General features: G+C 39.1%; 1 protein-coding gene across 1 annotated transcript in view; it reads left to right on the top strand.

The window, feature by feature from the left end:
• LOC127526694 (serine/threonine-protein phosphatase 6 regulatory ankyrin repeat subunit C-like) overlaps nucleotides 1-23,944 on the top strand; it is a 183,124-nt gene that overhangs the window by 36,906 nt on the left and 122,274 nt on the right. Inside the window, exons 6-8 of the mRNA XM_051922866.1 lie at nucleotides 4,911-5,030; nucleotides 9,517-9,731; nucleotides 21,144-21,224. Coding sequence (XP_051778826.1) covers nucleotides 4,911-5,030; nucleotides 9,517-9,731; nucleotides 21,144-21,224 — 416 coding nt within the window. The remainder of the gene's footprint in view (nucleotides 1-4,910; nucleotides 5,031-9,516; nucleotides 9,732-21,143; nucleotides 21,225-23,944) is intronic.

The following is a 23,944-nucleotide window of genomic DNA, read 5'->3' as shown; positions in this document are numbered from 1 at the left end:
TGAATGAAAGAAAGACAGTGGGTAAATGAATGACAACGTAACAGCACGTTACGGAAATTATTATTGTTACGTTGTAGCTGGCGAGTGCTGCGCGTCTCACAGTTGTACCGTGGCTTGCTCATATGTCAGTGAAGTGATCCCTATTTATGCTTTAAAGAGCCTGGATACCTATGTGTCCCCCTTTTATAACCATTGCTCTGTGTATATTGCCTTACTCTTTGGATTGCCACAAAGCAACCTACGAGATTGGAGAAAGGTTAAGAAGAGATCGTGAGAGGAAACGACAGGGTCATGAAAACGAGACAGACTGTGAACGGAGAGAAATGCTCCTACACCACCACATAATTACTATTTGGACAGTGATTCCGAGTAGGCCGTTCCTATTGAATCAATGTCCAAGGGTTTTCTTTTGTAATTTTGTTTCCCTTATAAAAAATCATAATGCTGTGCGACGAAGGGCCCTGTTCACGACTGGCAGCCGCGTTTAAACAGGGAGCCCTTCACAGACAACTTTAACACGCGCAACGTAGTTGGGCGCACATGGCTAGTCTGTATTATAATTGTTAGTCCGTATGCTTCATATTGGTTTTCACACCATTTTTCTTTTTGGAGTTTTTAGGGGGATTCCTTCTGAATGGTTTTCTCACTATTAATTATCTAGCCATCTTATGAATCAATCTCTAGACTTTCTTTAACACTTTTTTGTAGTTTAGAGACCTAAACTGTAGATGATATGCCAACAAGGCCTCCACTTGAGTTGTGTTTCTTTTTAAGTATGACATCTCGTATACCTTTTTCATCTCTGTTGTACCCAGACTTGTTTTGTCAGTGATGAGTCCACGCTGCAAAAAATGAAATCTAAGCAATTGAAAAGTATTTATATCATAATATTAAATCTTGTTTTCCTTATATTAAGAATTATTGACTTATCAAAAAAAATTGTATTTATGATTTTTTTAGCTTACTTTAAGAAATCTTGTCAAGTAAATTGTACTTACCCCATAGGCAGATTTTTTTTGTGAAATAAAAGCAGAGCAACTTCCATATAAAGATTTTTTGTCTAGTTTTTGCATAAGCATTTTTTGCAGTGCACAGTGACTCTTAATTCCTATGCATTATATATACATTCAAGTTTTAAACCCCTCATGATGTAATTATACTGAATATTATTATTTCCTTTAATTTATTTACATTAAAAGCCATCTGCTATATATATATATATATATACCCAAGTTAGAATTCTGTCCAGATTTATCTGTCCATTTTTGTTTGTTTGATTGATTTGGTTGACATTTATTTGCTGTTGTTACATAGGGAGTAGGGCGGGGGTGGTCGAGTAGTGGGTTAACTGCTTCATATTGTGACTAATTTCTATGATACTTTTCATCTTGTATTTTTCAATAAAAAATCAATCTTGAAAAAAAGAATATTTGAAAATGGTATGACTAGAAAGTAGTTACTTAGAGACATATAATAAGCATTTTTCCTTAAATTTGCTGTTCAGTAGCTGGCAAATGCATGACATTAAAAGAAAAGAGGTTAAAGGGAAAACAGCAGAGACAAAAACGAAGATCAATATCACTCTGGAAGTTTTCTTTGTATAGCATAAAGGCACAGCCATTCAAAATTGCCAGCAGTCCTTCAAATGCAGCACGCTTTTCATTGCCTGACTCAATTGATTGTCAGTTACTTGTTAAGAACTGTCAGCATGTTCTGTTTTTGAGGTCTGACTTGTACTAAAACTGTACTTACAATAAATGAATTACAGTTCTTTGGCTTATAATGAAAGTGAAAAATGTGCAGTCAAAGTCAGAGCCTTGGTTAAGAGCATTTGCACTGATAAGAGAAAAGCTTTTCTTTCTTTTTGGTTAAGTGTACTCTTGCAATGCACATGTTTATACTTTATTTTATCTCACCGCTCCTATTACAACAACTACTTTTGAAATATGTATTTCGTGCCAAGGAGTGACCTGTTCAGCAAGTGGCATCCGACCTCAAAAAAGGACGTTCTGCGCTACATGCAGAGTGAAGCCTAAGATTTACAATAGACCCCCAAGAAACTACATATTTCTGATGGAGATCACTTGTGTGTTAGTTCAAGGGTGAAAGTAGACTTATAATGTCCATAAGACATTACGGTTTCAGATTTTATTATCATACATCATGGCTTTTTTGAGAGCAATTAGCAGAAAAAGACTAAATAATGTCAAAATAAAAACAGATCTCAGCAAAGTGATGTAAATTAATTAAAAACACCCATCCATCCATTTTCCTAACAGGCTTATCCTGAACAGGGCTGTGAAGAAGCTGTAGCTTTAAAACACAAAATATTTGATCACCTAAGTATTCACCCCCTTTAATATGACACATCTAAATCATCACTTGTGCAGCCAGTTAGGTTTAGAAGTCACATCATAGTTAAATGGAGATAACCTGTTGGGGTTTTCAATTTATTGCAGCCTAAATTCACCTTATCTGGAAGGCCCAGCTTGTGGTGAGTCAGCATGGTGGCCTAGCCTATACAATGAAGACAAAAGAACTCTCCAAGCAACTCTTTGAAAAGGTGGTTGAAAGGCACAAGTCAGGGGATAGAGACAAGACAATATCCAAGTCACTGAATATCCCTTGGAGTTCAGTTAAATCGATTATTAAGAAATGCAAAGAGTATGGCACATGTGAATCTGCATAGAGGAGACTCACCATTAAAACTGAGCGACCATTCAAGAAAAGCATTGATTGAGAAACCTATGCAAACTCTGAATTAGTTACAAACTACAGCAGTTTAGATTGCAGAGACTTAGTATATAATAACTGTTGTCCAGGTACTTCACCCTTTGCAGCTTTATGGGAGAATCACAAAGAGAAAGTTATTGTTAAAAGCACAAATGCAGACACACAAATGCCTACATACTGTAGGTTTGCCAGGAGGCACCTGGGAGATTCTGAAGTCAGATGAAGGAATGTTTCAAAGTCTGACAAGCTTTTTGGCCATCAGATTAAGGACCATGTTTGGCATAAGCCAAAAGCTGCACATTAACAAAAACACACTATCGATACCATGAAACAGGCCCTGGAAGGCATCTGAGGGTAAAGAGTAAAATGAATATAGGAAAATACAGGGAAATACTGGAGATAAACCTATTGCAGTCTGCAAAAACCCTGTGCTTTCAGAGAAGATGTGTTTTCCAGCAAGGCAACAACTTCAAAAATAAAGCCAAAGCTACACAGGAATAGCCCAAAAACCATAATGTTAATGTCCTGGAATGGTCAAGTCAGATTGTCAATCCAATTGAGAATTTGTGGCTAGACTTGAAAAATGCTGTTCAGTTCACAATCCCCAAGCAATCTTACAGAACTTGAGCAGTTTTGCCAAACGGGGGACTTTGGCAGCGTCCAGATGAACAAAGTCGATAAAAATCTGTGCTCAAAGACTCATGGCTGCCAAAAGTGCATCTACTAAATACTGACTTGAAGGTGGCGAGTAATTATGTGACCAATGTTTTTTTTGCAGACATTTGTTTTAACATTGATATTAGGTTTTTCTTTTTTTTTCTGTTGATCATTGTCAAAAAAGCCAAATTAAAACCACTGTGATTCAAAGTCGAATAACAGTAGCAACTGAAAACTTCCAAGGGATGAATTGCACTGTAGCACTGTAGCGTAAGTGAAGCTATTGGGTGTTGTTTTTTTTGCCTAAACTCACTAAGTGATGTCATAATATACTGTAAGTACTTTTTGTCAAAGATCTTTTTATGATTAGTTAATAAAGTTGATAGAAATTCACATTAGGTGACTTGTTTAAGATCACATTGTGTGGCAGTGTGGAAATGACCCTACAGCTTTATTTGAAACAAGATGGGATATTTAACTCTACACCACTGATCATTACACATCCAGGAGAAAGTAGAGTGAAATGACACCTTTTATTGGCTAACTAAATAGATTACAAATGCAATGTATTTAGTTAGCCAATAAAAGGTGTCATTTCACCCTACTTTCTCCTGTATCAATCTATTGCTAACATGGTACAACACTCTACTGCATTACACATCCAGAAATTAGACAGGTATGAAAGGCCATATTTAATTTATTAAATACAAGTATACCAAAATTTGAAACCCAAATGGCAGAAAAGTCCTCAATGAGAATTCAAGGCAAAGGCTGTTATCTTTGGAGGCAATATGACTGGGAATGTGGGCTGCAAGCAGTTATTAGCTTGATAAACATTTGTCACTAGAACACAGCTCTATCACTAGATCCTGTGAATCAAAGTGCTATAGGAAGGTATCTTTGTCATTCCTGTCCACATTGTTAATTGTATATGGTTTTCTTACATGCTCATTGAGAAGAAAACGTGGTGTGTTGTAACACATAGAAAACTAAAGGAGACCAGCACAGGGATATAGCAGCTGGAATAGCTACCTCAGAGATTTCATGGAACACATACTGGATTTTGGCATTTCTTTAAAATTCATTCATTGATTAATTTTCTGTCCCACTCATCTAGTTCAGGATGACAGGAGCCAATGCCTATTCTGGCAGCATTAGGAGCAAAGTGGGAAACAGCCTTGGAGACAGTCTATCACATTAGTCTATCACAAGTGTAATCAAATAGAAAGCGCTACTAACTCTTACTGGACCAGTTCGAGTCATCAATTAACCTAACTTGCTTCTCTTTGAGATGTGAAAAGAAAATGGAAATATAAGAAGAAAAAAAAAAAATCATGCACACATGGTGAACAAGCAAATTCCAGACAGGCAGTGGCCAGGATTCAAACCTGGGTCACCAGACTGTGAGGCAACAGTGCTAACCAATGCACCACCATATCACCCATAATAGACATATTAAGGCAATATCTGAAAAACAAAAATGTTTAATCCTAAAGTTAATTCAGGTTTAATTCTGTCAGGTTCTTTTAGATCATGGAGCAGAAGTAAACAGCAGAGATGCAGATGGCAATACTCCAGTTCACGTTATATGCTACGGGGAGGCTCAAAATCCCACACAACTTGAGTGTTTAAAACTTTTGGTATGTATAATGTCTTGAACCTTATCTATACTGTATACATTTCTTATAACTTTAAAATAAGTTCAATAAAATTATTCTTCTCAAATTATGTTTATTTTGTAATAGTTATCAAAATAAACCTTTTCTGTACATTTTATTTAAGATAATACAAACATTTTCCTTTATCTGGGCATGCTTTTTACAGTATAACCAGAAGTATCATTTTCTACAAAATCTAAAGTTTATGCAACATAAACAAAATTTTCTTTAATACTTTATTTAGAAATACTTCAAACTTTTTATTGCTTAGATGAATCCAAGAACAAAATGTAATATGTGCACTGCTCTCCCATGTGAAAATCACCATTGATCTACAGATCTGTCTTTTTGATTCTGATCAATGCAGAATTTTTACTTTACTGGTAATGCTTTTACTGTAAATGAATACCATCCATTGAACCAGAATGATGGCTAGAGATAGGAAGAGAAATACAGAGACTATTGAAAGATTCAGATACAGTAAATAGATGTTATATATTGCAGTTGTGGAGACTGGCTCGGATACAGACAGGCAGACACGCTCATGTCACCCAACACACGTTTATTTATACTACTATTTACAAAGTCCAAGTGCCACAAACCCCAATCTTCCCCAAAGTCCAGGCCAACCACTCTGCCTCTTCGGACCGCCTCCTTCTCTCTTTCTTGCACCTTGTCCTGCTTCCACCCAACTCCAGCCATTGAATGGAGGGAGGCGGCCCCTTTTATCCATTACCCGGATGTGTTCCAGGTGTGCACTGGCAATCCAGCGGACACGCCCCAGTGTGGCGGAAATGCCGGCTGTCCTCCCGGAAGCACTCCGGGTGTTCCCTCTCTTCTTCCCCCCAGCACTTCCTGGTGTGATGGAAGTACTGGGGTCCAGGGTCCTTCAGGTAGGGGGACGCCCCCTGGTGGTGACCATGGGCCCCTACAGGGTTGGGCTTCCAAGCACTGTACCCATGGCCCCCAATACAACCAGGGCTGACGTCCCCTCGCAGTCTGGAGGAGGAAAGAGCCCTCCTCCTGTCTTCCTGGGTGTCCCGGCCGGGCATGAGCCCCGTCCGGGTGCCACAGTGCCCCATCACCAGCGAAGACACATCGGTCTGAGCGACACAATCCGTGAGGGCGGTTCAACCCTGAAGTGGGTCCTACTATTTGTCCAGGGTCCAATCCAGCACCCTGGAACTCGTTTTATTCGGCACCCCCTCCGAGGTCTTTGCACCCCTTTGTGCTGCGCCGCTCACACCTTCGCAGCCCCTGCCGGTCACCGGGCTGCCCCATTGCCAGTGAAGAGTCCTCCAGTGCAGCAGTTCATTCCGGGAGGGCAGTTCCCCAACAAAGCAGGCCCTACTGCACATCCGGGGTCCGTTCCTGCAACCAAAACAGAAAGAGGGGCAGAAGCGCTGCCTGGATGCCACCACCTGACATCCCTCTGTGCTGCGCACTGGCAGCGCTCTCCCCTCCTAGCGGCACCCCGCGACTTGCCTGTTCTGCACCTCCTCTGCAGGTTCCCTGCCAATCTGATTGTATCTGATGGGTCCGCTCGCACTGTCGTCTCCTCCACCGGCACTGGAGCTTCCCTCTGCTTCTGCAGAGGACGGCCCTTCTCTGGACGGGCGCACCCAGCTGCACATCTCTTCCTATTGGAGGAACCGGCATTCACCCCTCGATTCCTCCTATCACTCTTGGACGCCCCGACGGTCTGGGTCTGCGCATGGGAAACGCACAGATCCAAGCCCGTCTGCGTCCATACAGAACGACAGGAGACTGTCGCAGGCTCGGGGAGTCGGGCGCTAGGACCCAGGGCACTCATCAGCCCCTGTCCTGCCTGCCCTCTCGATGTTGCTCCCCTCACCTCGCGAACAGCCTGCACCGCCGCATCCGCTGTCGGAGATCCCCCTACTTGATACTGTTCATTCGGATCACTGCCAATTTCGGTGGGCTCTCCTTTATGCTGTACGGGGCCAGTTTTACTTACCTTCCCGCCATACAACTCCGGCCAAAGGATCCAGCGACGCGTCCTTCCACCGCAGCATGCAGCGTCTGTGATGACGCGCCCGCCTTCACTTCCAGCTCCTGCAGGTCTGCACGAAGCGCACCGAGCATCTGTAACAGCCGCGCTGCACCCTGAAGGAACTCCTCCAAGACATGCAGCACTACTGGCAAAGACAGGAAGTCAGCCGGCACAGAGCCTACCTGTCTGTCAGCCCCTTGCTTCGACTGCTTCCTGTGGGTCTCCTCCTCTGGCCCAATCGGGCCTCCCCCCGGCACGAGACTGGCATTCCTTGGTCCCACCTCTCTACAGTCATTGGCGGGTACACAAGACACACCAACCAATCCCGTTCCTGTCACAGGGAGGGACATCCGGTCCGCGGCCATTTTGGCTCTTCGCCTCCTAGTGCGGTGACGAGCTGGCTCTTTGGGTTGCAGCATCTCCCTCTCCGCAGCCTCTTCTGCTGCTACCGCTTCTTGGAAGCCCTGCAGACCAGCGCGAGTCTGCCACCGACAAGGATCCGGGCAGCCCCTGCCTGCTAAACATAGAACACACGCGGCCCCACAGGGCCTGTTGCTGACAAGCAGGGTACTCACCTCATGGGTCCTGTCTGTCCGGGGAAACGTCCCCAGCATCGCCTCTCTCGACACCGCGCCGTCCCGAGCGCCTTCTGCAATGGCATGCTCCCTGGAGCCCGCTGCACCCAGGTAAGGCCCGTCAATGTTTCGCCGCACCAGGAGAGAACCTCATGACCGCGGTCCACTGACGATCCGTAGAGCAAGATTTTTCCGTGGGGTTGTAGGCACGCTGCTCCCGTGGCACGTGTGTGGGCGCACCTGCTGCGCTGAGCTGTCCACAAAATTATTTTTTTCTGGGATTCCCCGCCTAGGAACAGGTGGATCGTCCCATCTGGGATGCCATTGTGGAGACTGGCTCGAATACAGACAGGCAGACCTCGGTCATGTCACCCAAAACACGTTTATTTATACTATTATTTACAAAGTCCAAGTGCCACAAACCCCAATCTCCCCCAAAGTCCAGGCCAACCACTCTGCCTCTTCGGACCGCCTCCTTCTCTCTTTCTTGCACCTTGTCCTGCTTCCACCCGACGCCAGCCATTGAATGGAGGGAGGCGGCCCCTTTTATCCGTACCCGGATGTGTTCCAGGTGTGCACCGGCAATCCCGCGGACACGCCCCAGTGTGGCGGAAATGCCGGCTGTCCTCCTCCTGTCTTCCTGGGCGTCCCGGCCGGGCATGACCCCCGTCCGGGTGCCACACAGTATATATTAGATAGATAAGTTCGACTGATGCTGTTGAATTAAAAACAGCTGCTACAGAAATTACAAGCAGTTTAGCATTATGCATGACTAGAGCTTGACCTTAAGATGCTTTTGCAGAGAGACCACTACCACTGGTAAAACTTGACACAGTACTATTGAAGCAGCACTGTCACAACCAATAAGCATTATGCCCTATATGGAATACCCTGTAAGTATAATGCCTACCCAATCCATTAGACGATATCAGATTAGCTCTATGGATTATACATGGCTTTCTACTTACAGTATCTTTGGAAATGGGTCTTGGGATACTTCAGACTGCTAGCTGGAGGTAGTGTTTTTTGACAGAGCATATCTGAAGTAGTTACTTGCCAGGGCTTAAATTAAATTATTAACCCAAACTCAGTTATCTATCTATCTATCTATCTATCTATCTATCTATCTATCTATCTATCTATCTATCTATCTATCTATCTATCTATCTATCTATCTATCTATCTATCTATCTATCTATCTATCTATCTATCTATCTATCTATCTATCTATCTATCTATCTATCTATCTATCTAAATGTCCCATTCAGGCATAGGGTGGTGGGAAAGTTGTGGTGCAGTGGTTAAGGCTTTGGACTTCAAATACTGAGGTTGCAGGGTTCATATCCCACCACTGACACTATGTGACCCTGAGCAAGTCACTTCATTTGCCTGTGCTACAATTGGGAAAAGAAAAGAAATGTAACCAATTGTATCTCAAATGTTGCAAGTCGTTTTAGATAAAGGCTTAAGCCAAATGAATAAATGTAATTGGTCCTCTGTGCACCAACTAGATAAACGGAGTACAAAACCTGTGCCAGTTATGCCCACTGAGGTAGGTAGGCTTTTGTCTTTCTTTATTTATTTCATACTATCCTTGCCTTTTCTGTGATATTCATTTATTAATTAAACAAATTTTTTATATCCTTGTTCTCCTTCGCATTTTTTTGGTTTTGGAGATACCTCAAGATTGCAACCTACTGGTCACAATTGTCTTTGACAGATGTACAGTACTAAATATATTTGCAACACTAGTTTTTATTATACATAGCACCCTTCAGAGGCTGTAATACTGCAAAATGCAGATGCAATACTGTTAGTTTTGATCATTTGACAGGTAAGGAACCCACCCTTAATGTTGCTCATGTTCCTTTCTTTTAAGCTGTCCACTGGAGTTAAGCTAGAAAAATCAAATAACAAAGGTCTTCTTCCAATCCACTGTGCGGTAATGCAAGGACGACAAGATGCCATTGATCTTCTTCTTCAGTGTGACATTGATGGACGGCTCAGAAGAAAACTAGAGTGCATGTCAAAAACAGATTCCCCAAGCCTCCTTTACTTGGCAGTTGCGAATGGACATTTAACATGTGCAGACTGGTGAGACTGACTTTTTATACCGGGTAACAGATTTTAAATTACTATGCAGTCTTTACTGGTTTCTTTATGAAGAAAAAAAATTCTTATTGAAAATAAATGAAAAAAATGCCATACATAAAGTGTAAACCTGCACAGAAATGTTTTATATTGTTGATTTCATATTAGATGTTTTTAATACCTTAATTTTAAATACCTCTATGTATCTTTCTTTAACTTCATTTTCGATAAAGGCTGCTAAGCCTTTCATGTTAATGCCCCATTTATCTATCTATCTGTTTTCTGCCCTGATTTATTCAGTACACAGTTATTTAGAGAAAATACCACATCTAAACAGCATCAGTCTTAAGGGCACACACACCTTAACCAGGACATTAGTCCTCCACAGAGGCATACACACCCACACGTTTATACAGTAGGTACTGGGCCAGTTTAGCATCATGTCAATAGACGGAGGAAGGACACCCGAATCCCCCCAAAATGCGCATGGCCAGGAGGAGAACCTATAAACTTCACAAAGAAAGTACTTCAGCCCAGAATCACAACTGGTTCAAAATGCTGTGATGCAGCGACATTAATTGCTTAATTGATTGCCATGTGACCCCCATTTATGTTCAACTTTCAAGTGTAAATTTGTATTAGTCTTCAACTATGCCTGTTTTAATTAATACAGTTAAATCAATGTAAAGATATTCATCACTTTGAAGTGTTTTGAGCACCTTTAGCATTAACAATGTACCTTAAACAAGCCACAAGTGTTTCATCAGAACTTTCTTCACACTGGAAATTCGGAAGGTATTAATGAGTATTTTATATTTTCAACAAATGGGCAATAGAAAGTTCACTTACCAGTTTTGTCACAAGCTCGATGGGCAGTTGTTCAAATTCTGTTCTGTCAGAAGTTTCCTACAGAATTAATATTTTCCAGATATTTCAATTTATTCATATTTTCACTCTCCGTTAAGGCCTTTCTGAGGACATGGAAAATCCTTTTACAAGTTAAGGGTATTTACCCAGTATTTTAAATCAGGAAGACAGGTCAAGCAATGAAGGAATACATTTACCCATACTATCTCCTTTTCTTTCTCCTTCCTTTTGTCAAGTATTACAGGACTGTCAAACACAACAATAATCGCTTTAAGCCTTCCTCTTCTACTGTGACAGCTGAATTATAACATACACTTACAATTTTAAGTCTGAAAAATATCTGATAAATGCTGTAATGCTATTAGCATTTTTCTGTTCCTTAATCTCATTTAGAACATTAGAACAATCTAGATGGAAACAGGTCATTCAGCCCAATAAACCTCACCAGTCCTAGTCATTTAAGTCTTCTAAAATAACATCGAGTCTAATTTTGAAAAGTCCGTAAAGCCCTACTGTGTACCACATTACCTGGTAGCTTATTTAAGTGTCTGTGGTTCTCTATGTAAAAAAAAACAAAAAACTTTGTAATGTTTATGCAAAATATGACCTTAACAAGTTTCTAAATGTGTCCCGGTGTTCTTGATGAATTCATTTTAAAATAACAGTCTCAATCCACTGTACTAATTCCTTTCATAATTTAAACACCTCAATCATGTCTTCCCTTAATCTCCTTTAGCTTTAAAGAATTTGATTTGATTATTTATCTTTTGTACTGTATATAAGTTAGGAAGCAAGTAAGCATTTCATTATACTACCACATTTATGAGATAAACATAGATAAAGCTAAATCTCATATAGAGTGCTCATACCATTTGTTTAATTGATGCTTTAACTACAAATTCTATGGCTCCAACCTTAATCTTGCCATTGTCCACCTTTCTTAAACATAACATCACTGGACTACAGATCACAAAAATACACAGCTGCATCCACATTGTGGAAACTGGAAGCAAATTTTATGTATTGATTTGTTTGTTTATTTATTTCATATACTACCTTTTAATACTAGACAGATCAGTAACATATAGGGAATCATTCAATGAACTGATGTTGGGGATTTAACTAAAAGTATTATGGCTTAAAGTCCATTGCCTTAACCTCTCATTTTTCCTGCCTGCTTGCAAATGTCTTGCTTTATTACACTGGAGGACGTTGGAAATCCATGAAAAATCCCATGTAATGTTTAGAAATGAATAAATTCAGCACATAGTGATTATTCTAATAAGCCTCACCCATAGTATACCACCTTAATGTTCACCACGAAAAGCACCATTTAAGTTAATGGTTTATTAAAAATATATTGTCTGTAGCAAGTAAAAAAGACTAACCTAATTTGAAGAGAAGGAAAATCATAATAAACTTCAGCTCATCCAAAAATAAGAGTTCAAAGAAGTGGAGACCCAATATCAGGAATAATGGAAGGGAGAAGAGGATTTTGCTTATTGCCTACAAGTGTGTAAGACATCTTAGACCAGAATCAAACTTCTGATACTGAAAATTATCGAGCTGTAGATGGTCTTGTCTGATCACTGTTATCCACTGTACAGTTACTGTCAAAAGTATTGTAGTTAACGTGACATTTGCCTCCCCAAATTTGAGACCATGGTTTTCTCCTGAAGAAAAACGTCTCAGTTTCTGCAGATGAATGCAAGCAGCTGACCTCAGTGGAGATGATAAGTAGTATGTGATCTTGTTCAAGACTCAGGATAGAGGGTGTTGTATGGCTGACAAATGAAATGGTGGCAACAGAAGAGCAGGTGTTATACAGGACACAGATGGTAAAGAGTAAAATATGTTTTCAAACAATTTTCTGTTCATGAGACTTTATCAAGTGCCATAATTACAAGCTTCTCATGTTTGCATTTTTTTTAATATCTTTGAGAAAGACTTTCAGTATGTTTTCTTTTAAGCGTGTCATGCTGCCATTGTAGAATTTAGTTAATGGGAGATACTACAATTTGCATCATAAAGACTTTCTTATTCATTTCAGTGCATCATCATTAGTCCTTTGTCTGGTATCAGTCCACATCTTGATTCAATTCTCAGTCTTGTGTTTTCATTCCAATTAAGTTATTGTTCTTTATATCTTTTTTGACTACGATAGTGATTAAGATCTCTGATGTTTGATATTTAGAGCCTTGTTCGTTCTAAGTTTACTTCTCAAAAACTACACACGTCTCCTGGTCTGTTGATAATTGCATCTTGTAGTTTCTCCCTTTTATTTTGTCAGTAGACTATTTGAAGTAGACAACTAAAAAATAAAAAACAGGTGGAGAGCATTTGTACAGCGGTCATGGAGAACCACTTTGAGTACCTATGTCTGACCTAATACAAAAATCTCAAAATGATAATAATTAAAATTAATCATATATAATAAAATGCACAGGAAAAAATGAGACAAATGTGTGCCAAAACCCCTAAATCGCAACATCTTATTGGAGAGTCACAATTTGTTTGCTGAATGTTTTTGTACTTTTTCAACAAATTCTTTCATCTTTCTATGCCTTTTGGTCACCATGCCTTGTGTATTGTTATGCTCCATTGTTTTTATATATTTTTGTTTTTCCACTACATTTTTTTTTCTATGTTGGAACTAGATTATAACAGACATGTGCTTATGTCTGTGTTATGACTCAGGGGATAGAGGCAGACTATTTAATGGGAAGTACTTTTAATCAATTACATCTTGCCTGAAGAAGGGGCCTGAGTTGCCTCGAAAGCTTGCATATTGTAATCTTTTTAGTTAGCCAATAAAAGGTGTTTTTTTTGCTTGACATCTCATTACATCTATAATGGCTGTGTGTGACAACAACTTGGATGAGTAGATTAGTGTGCTTTTTAAATATTGTGAGCACCCACATAGTTAAACAATTAAACTACTGATCAGTGAAGAGAAGAATTTTAATTTTCTGCATAGAATATAAATGGTACAAATCAACTAAAAGTAACATTTATTTTGTTGGCCTTTTGTACCTATTCATTAGTTTAGACAAATGTTAAGTTTCTACTCATGCAGTTTTACTGTAGCCTCTTGTTTTGTAACTATTGATGCAATAGGAGTGTTGAACAATAATCTGACTCAAAATGATTGTTCTTAGTCTAAAAGAACAATTTTTTCTTTATGAGATTAATTAGTTATAGTTTAATGTAACTATTACTATTACTATTGTTTTGCAAATCTTTAGGTTATATACCACTAGAAATCAATATAGATAGATAGATAGATAGATAGATAGATAGATAGATAGATAGATAGATAGATAGATAGATAGATAGATAGATAGATAGATAGATAGATAGATAGATAGATAGATAGATAGATAGATAGATAGTTCCATGTACAATACTAAATAAAGAAGAGTCTTGAGCCATCGATGTACAGTATATGAAATTCAAACGTGGCCGTACTTTATTTGCACCTATAGGTGGCGCCCGCATCTGCCTTCATCAAAGCATCATGGTAAACTAAAAGGCTTCCTTTGTCAGTTAGGTTTGTTTACATAACACATTTCAATATATTTTAATTGTTAACAGTCATGTGACAGTCCGGGTCATCCCCACTCTCCCTGTTTGCTTCCAGGAGCCTCTTAAACCCGGAACTGTTGAAAGTCATAAACCAAGAGGAGCTGGGCAAATGAGGATATGCACAGTCAACAAAGGGTTTGTGCAAGTGTTCAGTGCTTTTAATAAAAACTAAACAGTGCTTCAAGCATGCAATGCAAGTTCTTCCATATATACTCAATAAATAAATAATCCATAATTACAGGTATCAAAATTGGAGGTTAAAATATTCCATTAAAACTAGTTTAAAATCAAGAGCAAACAAATTCTCTTAAAACCATGAGCCTCTGTGCTTCTTTCTTAAACAGATGTCTCCTTAGCTTACCCTTTACAGATTGCTCAGCATGAGACCACTAGCATGTGCAGACAAACCTTAATCCAGTTTGAGCCCCTGTTGCTAGTCCATCGGCATTTACAGGGCACCATACTCAGCTTTGTTCCTTGCTCCCTCCAAAACGCAGTCCGTCGAGCTTCCATGGGAGCTTCCCAGAGCACTTGATCACTCCTGCTCCAAAATGCTTAGTAGGGACAGCCCTTCTGCCCCCTTCTTGAGCATCTGGCCTTACAGTCCTTTCCTGTGGCTCACTTTCTCATCCACTTGCTTCCCCTCTCACATCCCACCGTCTCTGTTCTCCTTTCCTTTAACCTCCATGTCTTTCTTTTCTTTATTTTTTGTTTTCTGCCCTCTCTGTTGTGTCGGCTCCAGATAAACTGCCAGTTGGGTGCAGGTGCTGTCCTCTACCTACTCTGTGGTATGAATGAGGCACATTGCTCGCATTTGCATGTGAATGCACAATCAGCCAAGCACTTCATTCAACCCCGGAGAGGCACTGTCATGCACACACCCACACATGTTCAGAGCCTGCACAATCCTGGACCTGACTGATTATTTAGAAATGCACTTAGCCACAGAACTCTTATCACAAATCAGCTTCAGCTAAATGGGATACTCCTGAAACACACCTCAGAATTAAGTATTATGTAAAGTCCCAAACTAGATTAATGTAGTAAATCTCCTAGGTATAAAAATAAGACTTCTCAAACTCATATGTAAATTGCTAACACAGAAATAAGCAGAAAGACAAATGTTATATATGATCTTGTTTTCTAATCCAAAATGTGCTAAAATGAAGTCAGGTAGTCTTAAAATAAGCTCTTAAAATAAATAATTACATAAATAGATAGGGCAGCATGGTGGCACAGTGGATAGTGCTGCTGCCTCGCAGTAAGGAAACCTGGGTTCACTTCCCGGGTCCTCCCTGTGTGGAGTTTGCATGTTCTCCCCATGTCTGCGTGGGTTTCCTCCAGGTGCTCCGGTTTCCTGCCACCGTCCAAAGACATGCAAGTTAGGTGCATTGGCGATCTTAAATTTGCCCTAGTGTGTGTGTGTGTGTGTGTGTGTCCTGCGGTGGGCTGGCGCCCTCCCTGGGGATTTGTTCCTGCCTTGCACCCTGTGTTGTCTGGGATTGGCTCCAGCAGACCCCCGTGACCCTGTGTTAGGATATAGCAGGTTGGATAATGGATGGATAAATAGAAAGACAATTATATTTGTACACACATGCGTCCAGGTTCACCTAAGGTATGTGGTATCACCCCAGGATTAAAGGGAGCACTGTCGCTAACAGTCTTGTCTAATATTTCCCTCAAATTGCTGAGCAGAAGCCCCTTGAGGGCAATGAAGCCAGAGAAGCCCCACCCCTTCTCGTCTGGCCAATGAAAACTGAGATGTCTCCAGAAGGTGGCATTTTATTTGGACCTGAGAGCCCAATTGTCAGAAATGACCGCAGACCGTAATTACCAGAAAACACTGCTAGAGGGTGAAAGAGGCTATTACCTGTGCTGTTTGCATGCACCATAATGCACCTGTTAAGTTCTTTTTTTGTTTTTGTTTCAAAAAACACAGGGTTTGCCCAGTTGGCAACCCAACTATTTTGGGACTCACTTTGCCTTCGCACTCACTCTCACTACAATATATACATACAAAATGTGGTTTGAACACACACTAGAATGAGTTGAAAAAAAAGAATTTAAAAAGAAAGAACACTTCTGCCTTAGCAGTCCTAGTCCCAGTGAGGCATTATGCAGATGTATTGCTGCTGGTATAATGGAGCCCCAGTAGCCTTTCTTGGCACACTTCTACTCAATAAATCATTGGCTAAAAGTACCAGTGTTAGTGTGTCAGAGAGAGGATGTGCAGCATTGTTTATAATGGTACTCAGTTTTATTTTAATTCTCTCCTTTGCTGCTACCTCCAGGGCTAACAGTTACCTTTTATATGTAACCTGAGAGGTCAAGTTATGTTTAATTAGTGTATGCTTTAAAATAAAACCTCAAAGGCTAAACAGTTGTCTTATCATGTGTTACATTAATAATATTTCATGTGCAATCTCAGAAGCCAAGTGCTATTCATTTCCGTGTGTTTCAGAATAAAACTTCAGAGTCTAGGCCGCTTAACTTAATGTGTGTTATTTTTAATTCAAAGCCTAACTATTAAAGAGTATTCACCAAACAGGAATATTCAGACTGCAAACCTCAGAGTCTGAGTTCCAATATTTGCCCATAGCAGAAGTGGCTATAGCTTTTTAGTATTAATTACAGTGACAGCAGGCAAATAATTAGTATAATAATTGCCAATTTATTAATATCAAAGTCTAAATAATATAGTAACAAAATAGAGTAAAGTTATAAACATGTCAAAATAAGAAATACTATAAATGTGCAGACATTTATTCGGGAAGTCAGAAATACTTATTTTCCCTTTGTACTTTTGAAACCTATCCTTTTATATACTGAGAGCCTGAAACAAGTCAGAGATCAAAGCTCATCCAAATGGAACAATGTGTGGCTATAAAATCTTCAAAAGAGTTGACACCAGTTCCATTTGCTCCTGAGAAATACAGAAAGAGGAGACAGACCAATACTTTGCACATCATAAAAACCCAGTTTTACCAAGAAAGCATACATAGGATCTGCTTGATTGATAAGCGTAGTTGTAGAAAGATTGTTCAGAGATATAATTACAGAAGCATACCCTTCTGAAAACAACCATAAAAGATTCACCGTATCATTAACTTAAGACCATATGTGCCTATGAAGATATTGCACATCTTACAAATTGTCATTTTCTAACTGGCTTAATCCAGACCAGGGCTAGTTTGGTTGCTGTAACCTATCCCACCTACCATAGGGTGCAAGGCAGGAACAAACCCTGGACAAGGTGCCAGCCCTTCACAGAGTAAACACACCAAACACACACTAAGGCCAGTTTAGTGTTGTTGGACAGAAACTGAAGCAAACCAAAGCAGACACAGGGAGAACATACAATCCACTCAGAGAGGACTCAGGACATGAACCCTGGCCTCCTTACTGTGATGCACCAGCACTACGTCTGCACCACCGTGCCGCCACATCATTCTTAAATTAATTCTAATGATCTTCAAAGACATAAAACTGGTTGACTGTCCATTTGGTGGAGTGATGGAAGACTTTCAACAGCTGTGTTCTTGGGAAAAAGAGCATTTTTCTTTTTTGGAGTGAAACGGATCTCATGAGATAAAAAAAACTATTTTCTTCCAGTGAAAAGGCAGTATACTGCTGATGCAGATGTAATTTCCTCGTGTGACACATGCTCCATCCTACAGTGTGATGGAACATATGCATTTCAAAAATTTCAAGCTCAAGTTTATTGTGATATAATTTGAAAATAAATCTCTTAAAATTTAGCTTTAATGCACTGCAAAAGTGGATAGATTTCTTTTTGTTAGCTTGTCCTCTGATTCTTCTGCTATTTGTTGCTCATTATGTGTTAACACTGAAAGCCCTCTAATGTGTGCTGTTTTTATAAATTTGGTTTAATAACATCTACACACATAAGAAATATCACAAGCATTTGTAAAGCAGTAGCTTACAAATTTTATGCAATACTGTGTGCACTGCAAAGTCAAATTCTAAATATTTCCTGATTTTTCTTTTAATTACCAATTAATATAATACGTCTGAAATGTACCTTTCTATCATGATTTTTTATATATTTTTATTACAACTTAATTCCAGAAACTTCAAACTTATCTCATACTTAAAGTGCAAATGGACCTAGTCCAAATTTGAGACAACTGAGGAATAGACTAATAACAGTGAAAGTGATGCCTAAGAAAAGCATTATGTAACTGTTCCCATCATTCAGATATGAGAAGTGTTCTGAAGAATGCTTTTTGGCTGGAATCAGTGTGAAAGAATAAGCACTGTCCAAAACCCACACCAAAAAAGTTGAAGAATATTAGTGAAATTGTTTTGAAAAGATAGCTTTATCTCCATTTGTACTTTGCAATTCTGCATTGTCTAATGCTCTGTTTTAGTAAGGGTTTACTATGTTATATAAAGCAAGAATGTTTAAATGGTAGTAAGATGATTAATATTTGACATGAAACATGATCCATAAGAATCACTGATGCAGCAGCACAAAGGTGCATAGGATAAAGTGCCAATAAAAAGTGCAGTGTAAACTCCCTTGGAAGTTTACATATTTTATCGTCATGACATTGAATCACAGTGGATTTAACTTGGCCTAGACTCTTGAATGTCAAAGTGAATCTGTGAAAAATAGTCTATACTAAATAATCTAAACTAATTATAAATATAAAGCACAAAATAATTGATCACATAAGTATTATGTCAGTATTTAGTAGATGCAGCTTTGATATCCATGACCACTTTGAGTCTGTGTGCACCTTTGCACATCTGGACACTGTGATTTTTCCCCATACTTCTTTGTAAAACTGCTTAAGTTCTGTCAGGATGCACAGGGATCACAAGTGAACAACCTTTCTTCAATTTCAGCCACAAATATTAATTTGGATTGGTATCTGGGCTTTGATTGGGCCTCTCCAGGGCATTCACATTCCTGTGTAGCCTTGTCTTTATGCTTGGGGGTCGATATCTTTCTGGAAAGCAGATCTCCCAAGTCTCACGTTTTTTGCAGACTTCATCAGGTTTTCCTGCAGAATTTCTTATTATTTTGCTGCATTCATTTTACCATCACAAGCCTTCCAGGGCCTGCTGCAGAGAAGCCTCCCCACAGCATTATGCTACCACCACTGTGCAAAGGATGGTGTATTCTTGATAATGTGAAGTGTTTAGCATAAACCCAAATATGATGTTTAGTCTGATTGCGAGCTTTTGTAGATGGTCTCCTCTAGGCAGATTTACAGTATAGCTGTGCCATACTCTTTTCACTTCTTCATAATTGGTTTACTGGACTCCAAGGGATATATTCTTGTGTCCAACTCCTGGCGTGTACTGTTCAATTACTTTGTCATGGAGTTTCTTGGAGAGTGGTTTTGTCTTCAGATTGCAGGCTAGGCCACCATACTGACACACCACAAGTCGGACCCTCCAGATAAGGTGAATTTATACTACAGTCAATTGAAACCTCAGACAGCTGATCTCCACCAAACTAATTCTGTGACTTCTAAAATCAAATTTGCTGCATCAGTGATGATTTATGTGTTTAGTTTGTGATTTCACTTTGACATAAAATAGTCTTTTTCTATTGATCAGTGTCAAAACAGTCAAATTCATTCCAATGTGATTCAATGTTGTGTAAAAATAAACTAAAATTATTCAACGGGGTGAATACCTTTTAAAGGCACTGTAGGTAAAGGTCATATTGGGAAGTATTATTATAGCTGCAAACTCCCAACTTAGAAATAAATATGTTCAAAAAATGGACATGGTTACATTCTGCACTACAGCATTCCTTATATGAACTATAAATTGTACACCTTCTGCTTAGTCTAACAATGTAAATGTTGTACATAAATCAGAAAGAAACAAAAGAAAAAATGGGGCTCCAGAGGACACCCCATTTAATGTTGAGCAATTATGAAAAAAGGATATATAAACATCACTTCTGAGGTTTACAGGATGCAGCAGCCATCCAGGAGCTTATGTGAGAAACCTGTCCTCTTCTAAAGCTAGATCCCAAATGAGCAGCTACTTCCTGTCAGATGGGCATCTAAATATCAGAGGAAGCAGCAGAGCAGAGCTTAAGGACACTGGAATTGGAAGTGATGCCACAAGCCTTCTAGGTTGTTCTCTTCCACTCTAAAGGCAATGGAAATTGTGTTAATGGCAGTGTTGCACCAAATCCATTTCCCATAACACCACTCAAGACTACTCCCACAAGACAATCCCTATGCTTGCATGTGTGACAATTTGTACATTGTTACATATTTATAATCTAACCTTCACTTCTTATCTGAACTGCCACAGATTATATTGCAATGAAAATGTTCTGCTTGGTCCATATGTGTTTTGCAAAGAAACAGTATAAGATCCTGCCCAATTGCACTTTAAACATCTTAGGTTCTAGACATTCAGATCCCAAGTACTGCCTGTTTTAGCTCAAGAAGGATTTCACCTCTTCCCACCTAGATATCAGAAGAGGACCTGAAGTTCACAGTAAACTGCTATAGAAGGAGTACTCATTGCCTTAATGCTTAGTTTTCTGGTACCCCTGAAATTTAACAGATTTAAGATCTTCGGTTATTGAAAATCAGGTTGATACTCTTTAGCTACCAATCTATATCCAGTATTGTAGATCTTTTCCCTCTCAATTACATTCAGTCTTCTCCAGTCACCAAAGAAATTCATTGGTGATACAACAAGGAGTTTACTGCAAAAGGATTTTAGGTAAAACGAACAAAGTAAACTTTGGCTTCCTGAGGTATAAATACAGGTACATAATAAAATAAATGGTCATGAGCATGTATGGATATTTGAAGCAATTAAAAATAGTCTTGTAGATGAAGAATAAGGATTTTATTTTAAAAGACCAATGTCTATATGTTATAAAAGAGGAACTATGTTAATCTAATGCTACACTACTGCTGTTTGTTTGAATATTTTTGTGTACTTGTATACTTTCAGGTTGGCTACAAGAAGGTTTACTTTCAAACCTGCAGAACAAGAAGAATTGCTATATGAACTCTTTCAGGAAGACACTGCTATGTATGTATATTTTTGGCATTTGAGAAACATTTTCAGCAAATTGAAAATATTGTAAAGTTTGCTTCTAATGAACAATGGGAAATTGCATATGGAATTAGAACACCAGGGGTCTCATTTAAAAAACTGTGTGGATTCGAGACTGAAAATATGCATATGCCAAACATCAGGAAAATGTGTACTCCAGAAAAAAAATATATTTATAAAATCTGGTGTATGCATATTTCTATGCCATTTACCCTTTATAAATCACAATTATTTTGTAAATGTGCATATGTGAATGCAATGCAAAACCTGCACGGCTACCACCTTGAAACAAACCCCATAGACAGACTATGCTAATCAGCCTCATTACAGAACTTCATTGGCTGGTACAGCAGCCTCATTTTTGACCCATCAAGTCTTTTGCTCTGCAACTGAGCGCACAAAAGCAGGTGTGACATTATACAGTAGGTCCTCTCCACTGTGTTCTTGGGGTTGGTGAAAGGTGTTAGGTGCCAGCATCTGATTGGGCAGCCACAATCACCTAGAATATATAATGACATGATTGCTGTTACTGTGAATAGTACAGGCCATATCAAGCCAGCCACCATGTACAGCACCATCATGTCTGCCAAAGGTACTTTGCCTAAAAAATAAAAAAAATCATGGGTTGACACAGGCCTCCAAGCCACAACATTTATCAGTCTCATCTTGACATCATAGATGACTTAATGGAATGTAACTGCTTACGGCTAACAAAAGCAGCATCATTCTTGCTAGATGCCCTTATTGTAATGAGTAAAATAAAGTGCTCTGATTACGTTAGGAGATCCAGACATTGCTGCAAATTGTCTTTATTGTGGATAAAACATGTTTTATGTATGTACACCAACACCATACGAAAATAAAATGTAGCACCTTGCCAGTCGGTTAATGGCTTCCAGAACAGCAGTTATGACAGAACTAATATATGTCTGACCTGTCAGCCAGTTCCCTGAGAAGTGACAACAGGTGGGCTATATAAGCTGACCAAAAACCAAAACACTCCTTCAGTCCAAATATGCAGAATTGGCCAACTTAAAGGCAACTGCAATAAAGTCTACATGTCATATTCATCACTTTTAAGGTTTAATATGTTTGTCTCATCAAGGCATATTATACTAATGGCTCAGTGATATAAATAATTATACATGTGAGTAATCTTTTAGCTGGTTTGTCTGCATTTCCATACTTGATCCCAGTTTTTCTGAAATGTTGTGTACGGATGGGTCAGAATTGCCATAAATATACAGTAGTTCAAGATTTTTTTATAATTTTTTTTTAATGTAACGTTGTGCATACGCCTCTTTTTGTGCGTATTCATGTTTTATAAATACTGTATGACCCCCGGAATGCCAAAAGCAGTTGAGTTAAATGGTAATAAATGTTTAAATTCTTCTTCTTTATTGGTCTTTTAGCTCAGGTAAAAGAAGTACTGAGAAAAGCGCTATATAAATGTAATGAATTATTATTATTATTATTATTAAGATCAGGCCTTTCTTAGGTATGTTTTTATAAAGTGCAAAAAACATCTACTTTGGTTGCAATGTCTGTCAGTCTGTCTGTCACTCTTTCTGCTTTAAATGATTCTATTGTCAGTGGACAGATTATGTTGAAATTTGGCACACTTATTCTTTAAGAAAATGTGTCAGGAAAATTTTTTTTTTTTTGTTGAGAAATCTTGAAAACAGCATGATGTACAACATTTTAATATTTGAGAACCACTTCTTGAAAAGCAGATGGAGAACTCAAATTCTTTAGTTTGCCGGGAAGTACTTCAGGGCTCCTGTCCACACAATCCATTAGTACTTCCGTCTATAGGGAAAGTATGACTCCCCCAGTCCTTCGACAGCTCCCACTGGCAGCACCCACCGGGGCTGTGAAACCGAACTCCAAGTCCCAGGATGCCCTGCGGGAATCCAGGGCACCACTATACTCCAGTGGAGCTGCCATCTAGCGTCTTGGGGGAGGCAGTGTCCAAAAGTTGCTGCCTTCCCCCATCTTTTCCTTCTCGGGGTGTCCCGGCGCTTCCGGCCGCCCATTACACCTGCTATCCGTCACAACTGGATAAGACAAACAATTTTAGCTTGAGGCTTCACAATAGATTTTAAATCTCCATCAGTTACTTCTTTGAAAAATTTTATGTTTGAAAGATTTGAAGTACATTTACCCAGAGACCCCCTACAACCAACAACAACAGGATATCAATCGATGCAATATGTTCTGTAAAATGGTATTTAAAAACATATTTTCAAATGAACTATACTACATTTAATTGCATTCTGTTATTTTTTAATATGACTCACAGTAACAAAAATATTTTATTTAAAAAAATTATGATAGCTAACTATTTAATTAAGTGACTACACAATGTAAGAAATCTTCCAACTTTCAAATCAGTTACCTGAGCCTCCAAATGTACCTGAATATTATGCTATTAATACTGTATATTTTCTTACTTGCCTTAACACAACTTGGACTGACCTTCAATAAAAATGTTTAAAGGACTGCTTTTGCAGGGATGAAAATGTAAAATTGTGTCAAATGGCTTACCATAGTTCCAAGGAGTTAATTTAATGTCCAGACCTGTCAGTCACACAATGAATGATTCAGTCTTTATCATGATGACTCTTTCACGATGCTCATTATATGGTAATGCAAGAAAATGCAATTCTGAATGAGCTCAGTGGACTCTGGGTGAG

The sequence above is a fragment of the Erpetoichthys calabaricus genome, chromosome 1, assembly GCF_900747795.2.
Source record: "Erpetoichthys calabaricus chromosome 1, fErpCal1.3, whole genome shotgun sequence".
NCBI classification, from domain to species: Eukaryota; Metazoa; Chordata; class Cladistia; order Polypteriformes; family Polypteridae; genus Erpetoichthys; species Erpetoichthys calabaricus.
This window is presented reverse-complemented; position numbering and strand designations above follow the sequence as displayed.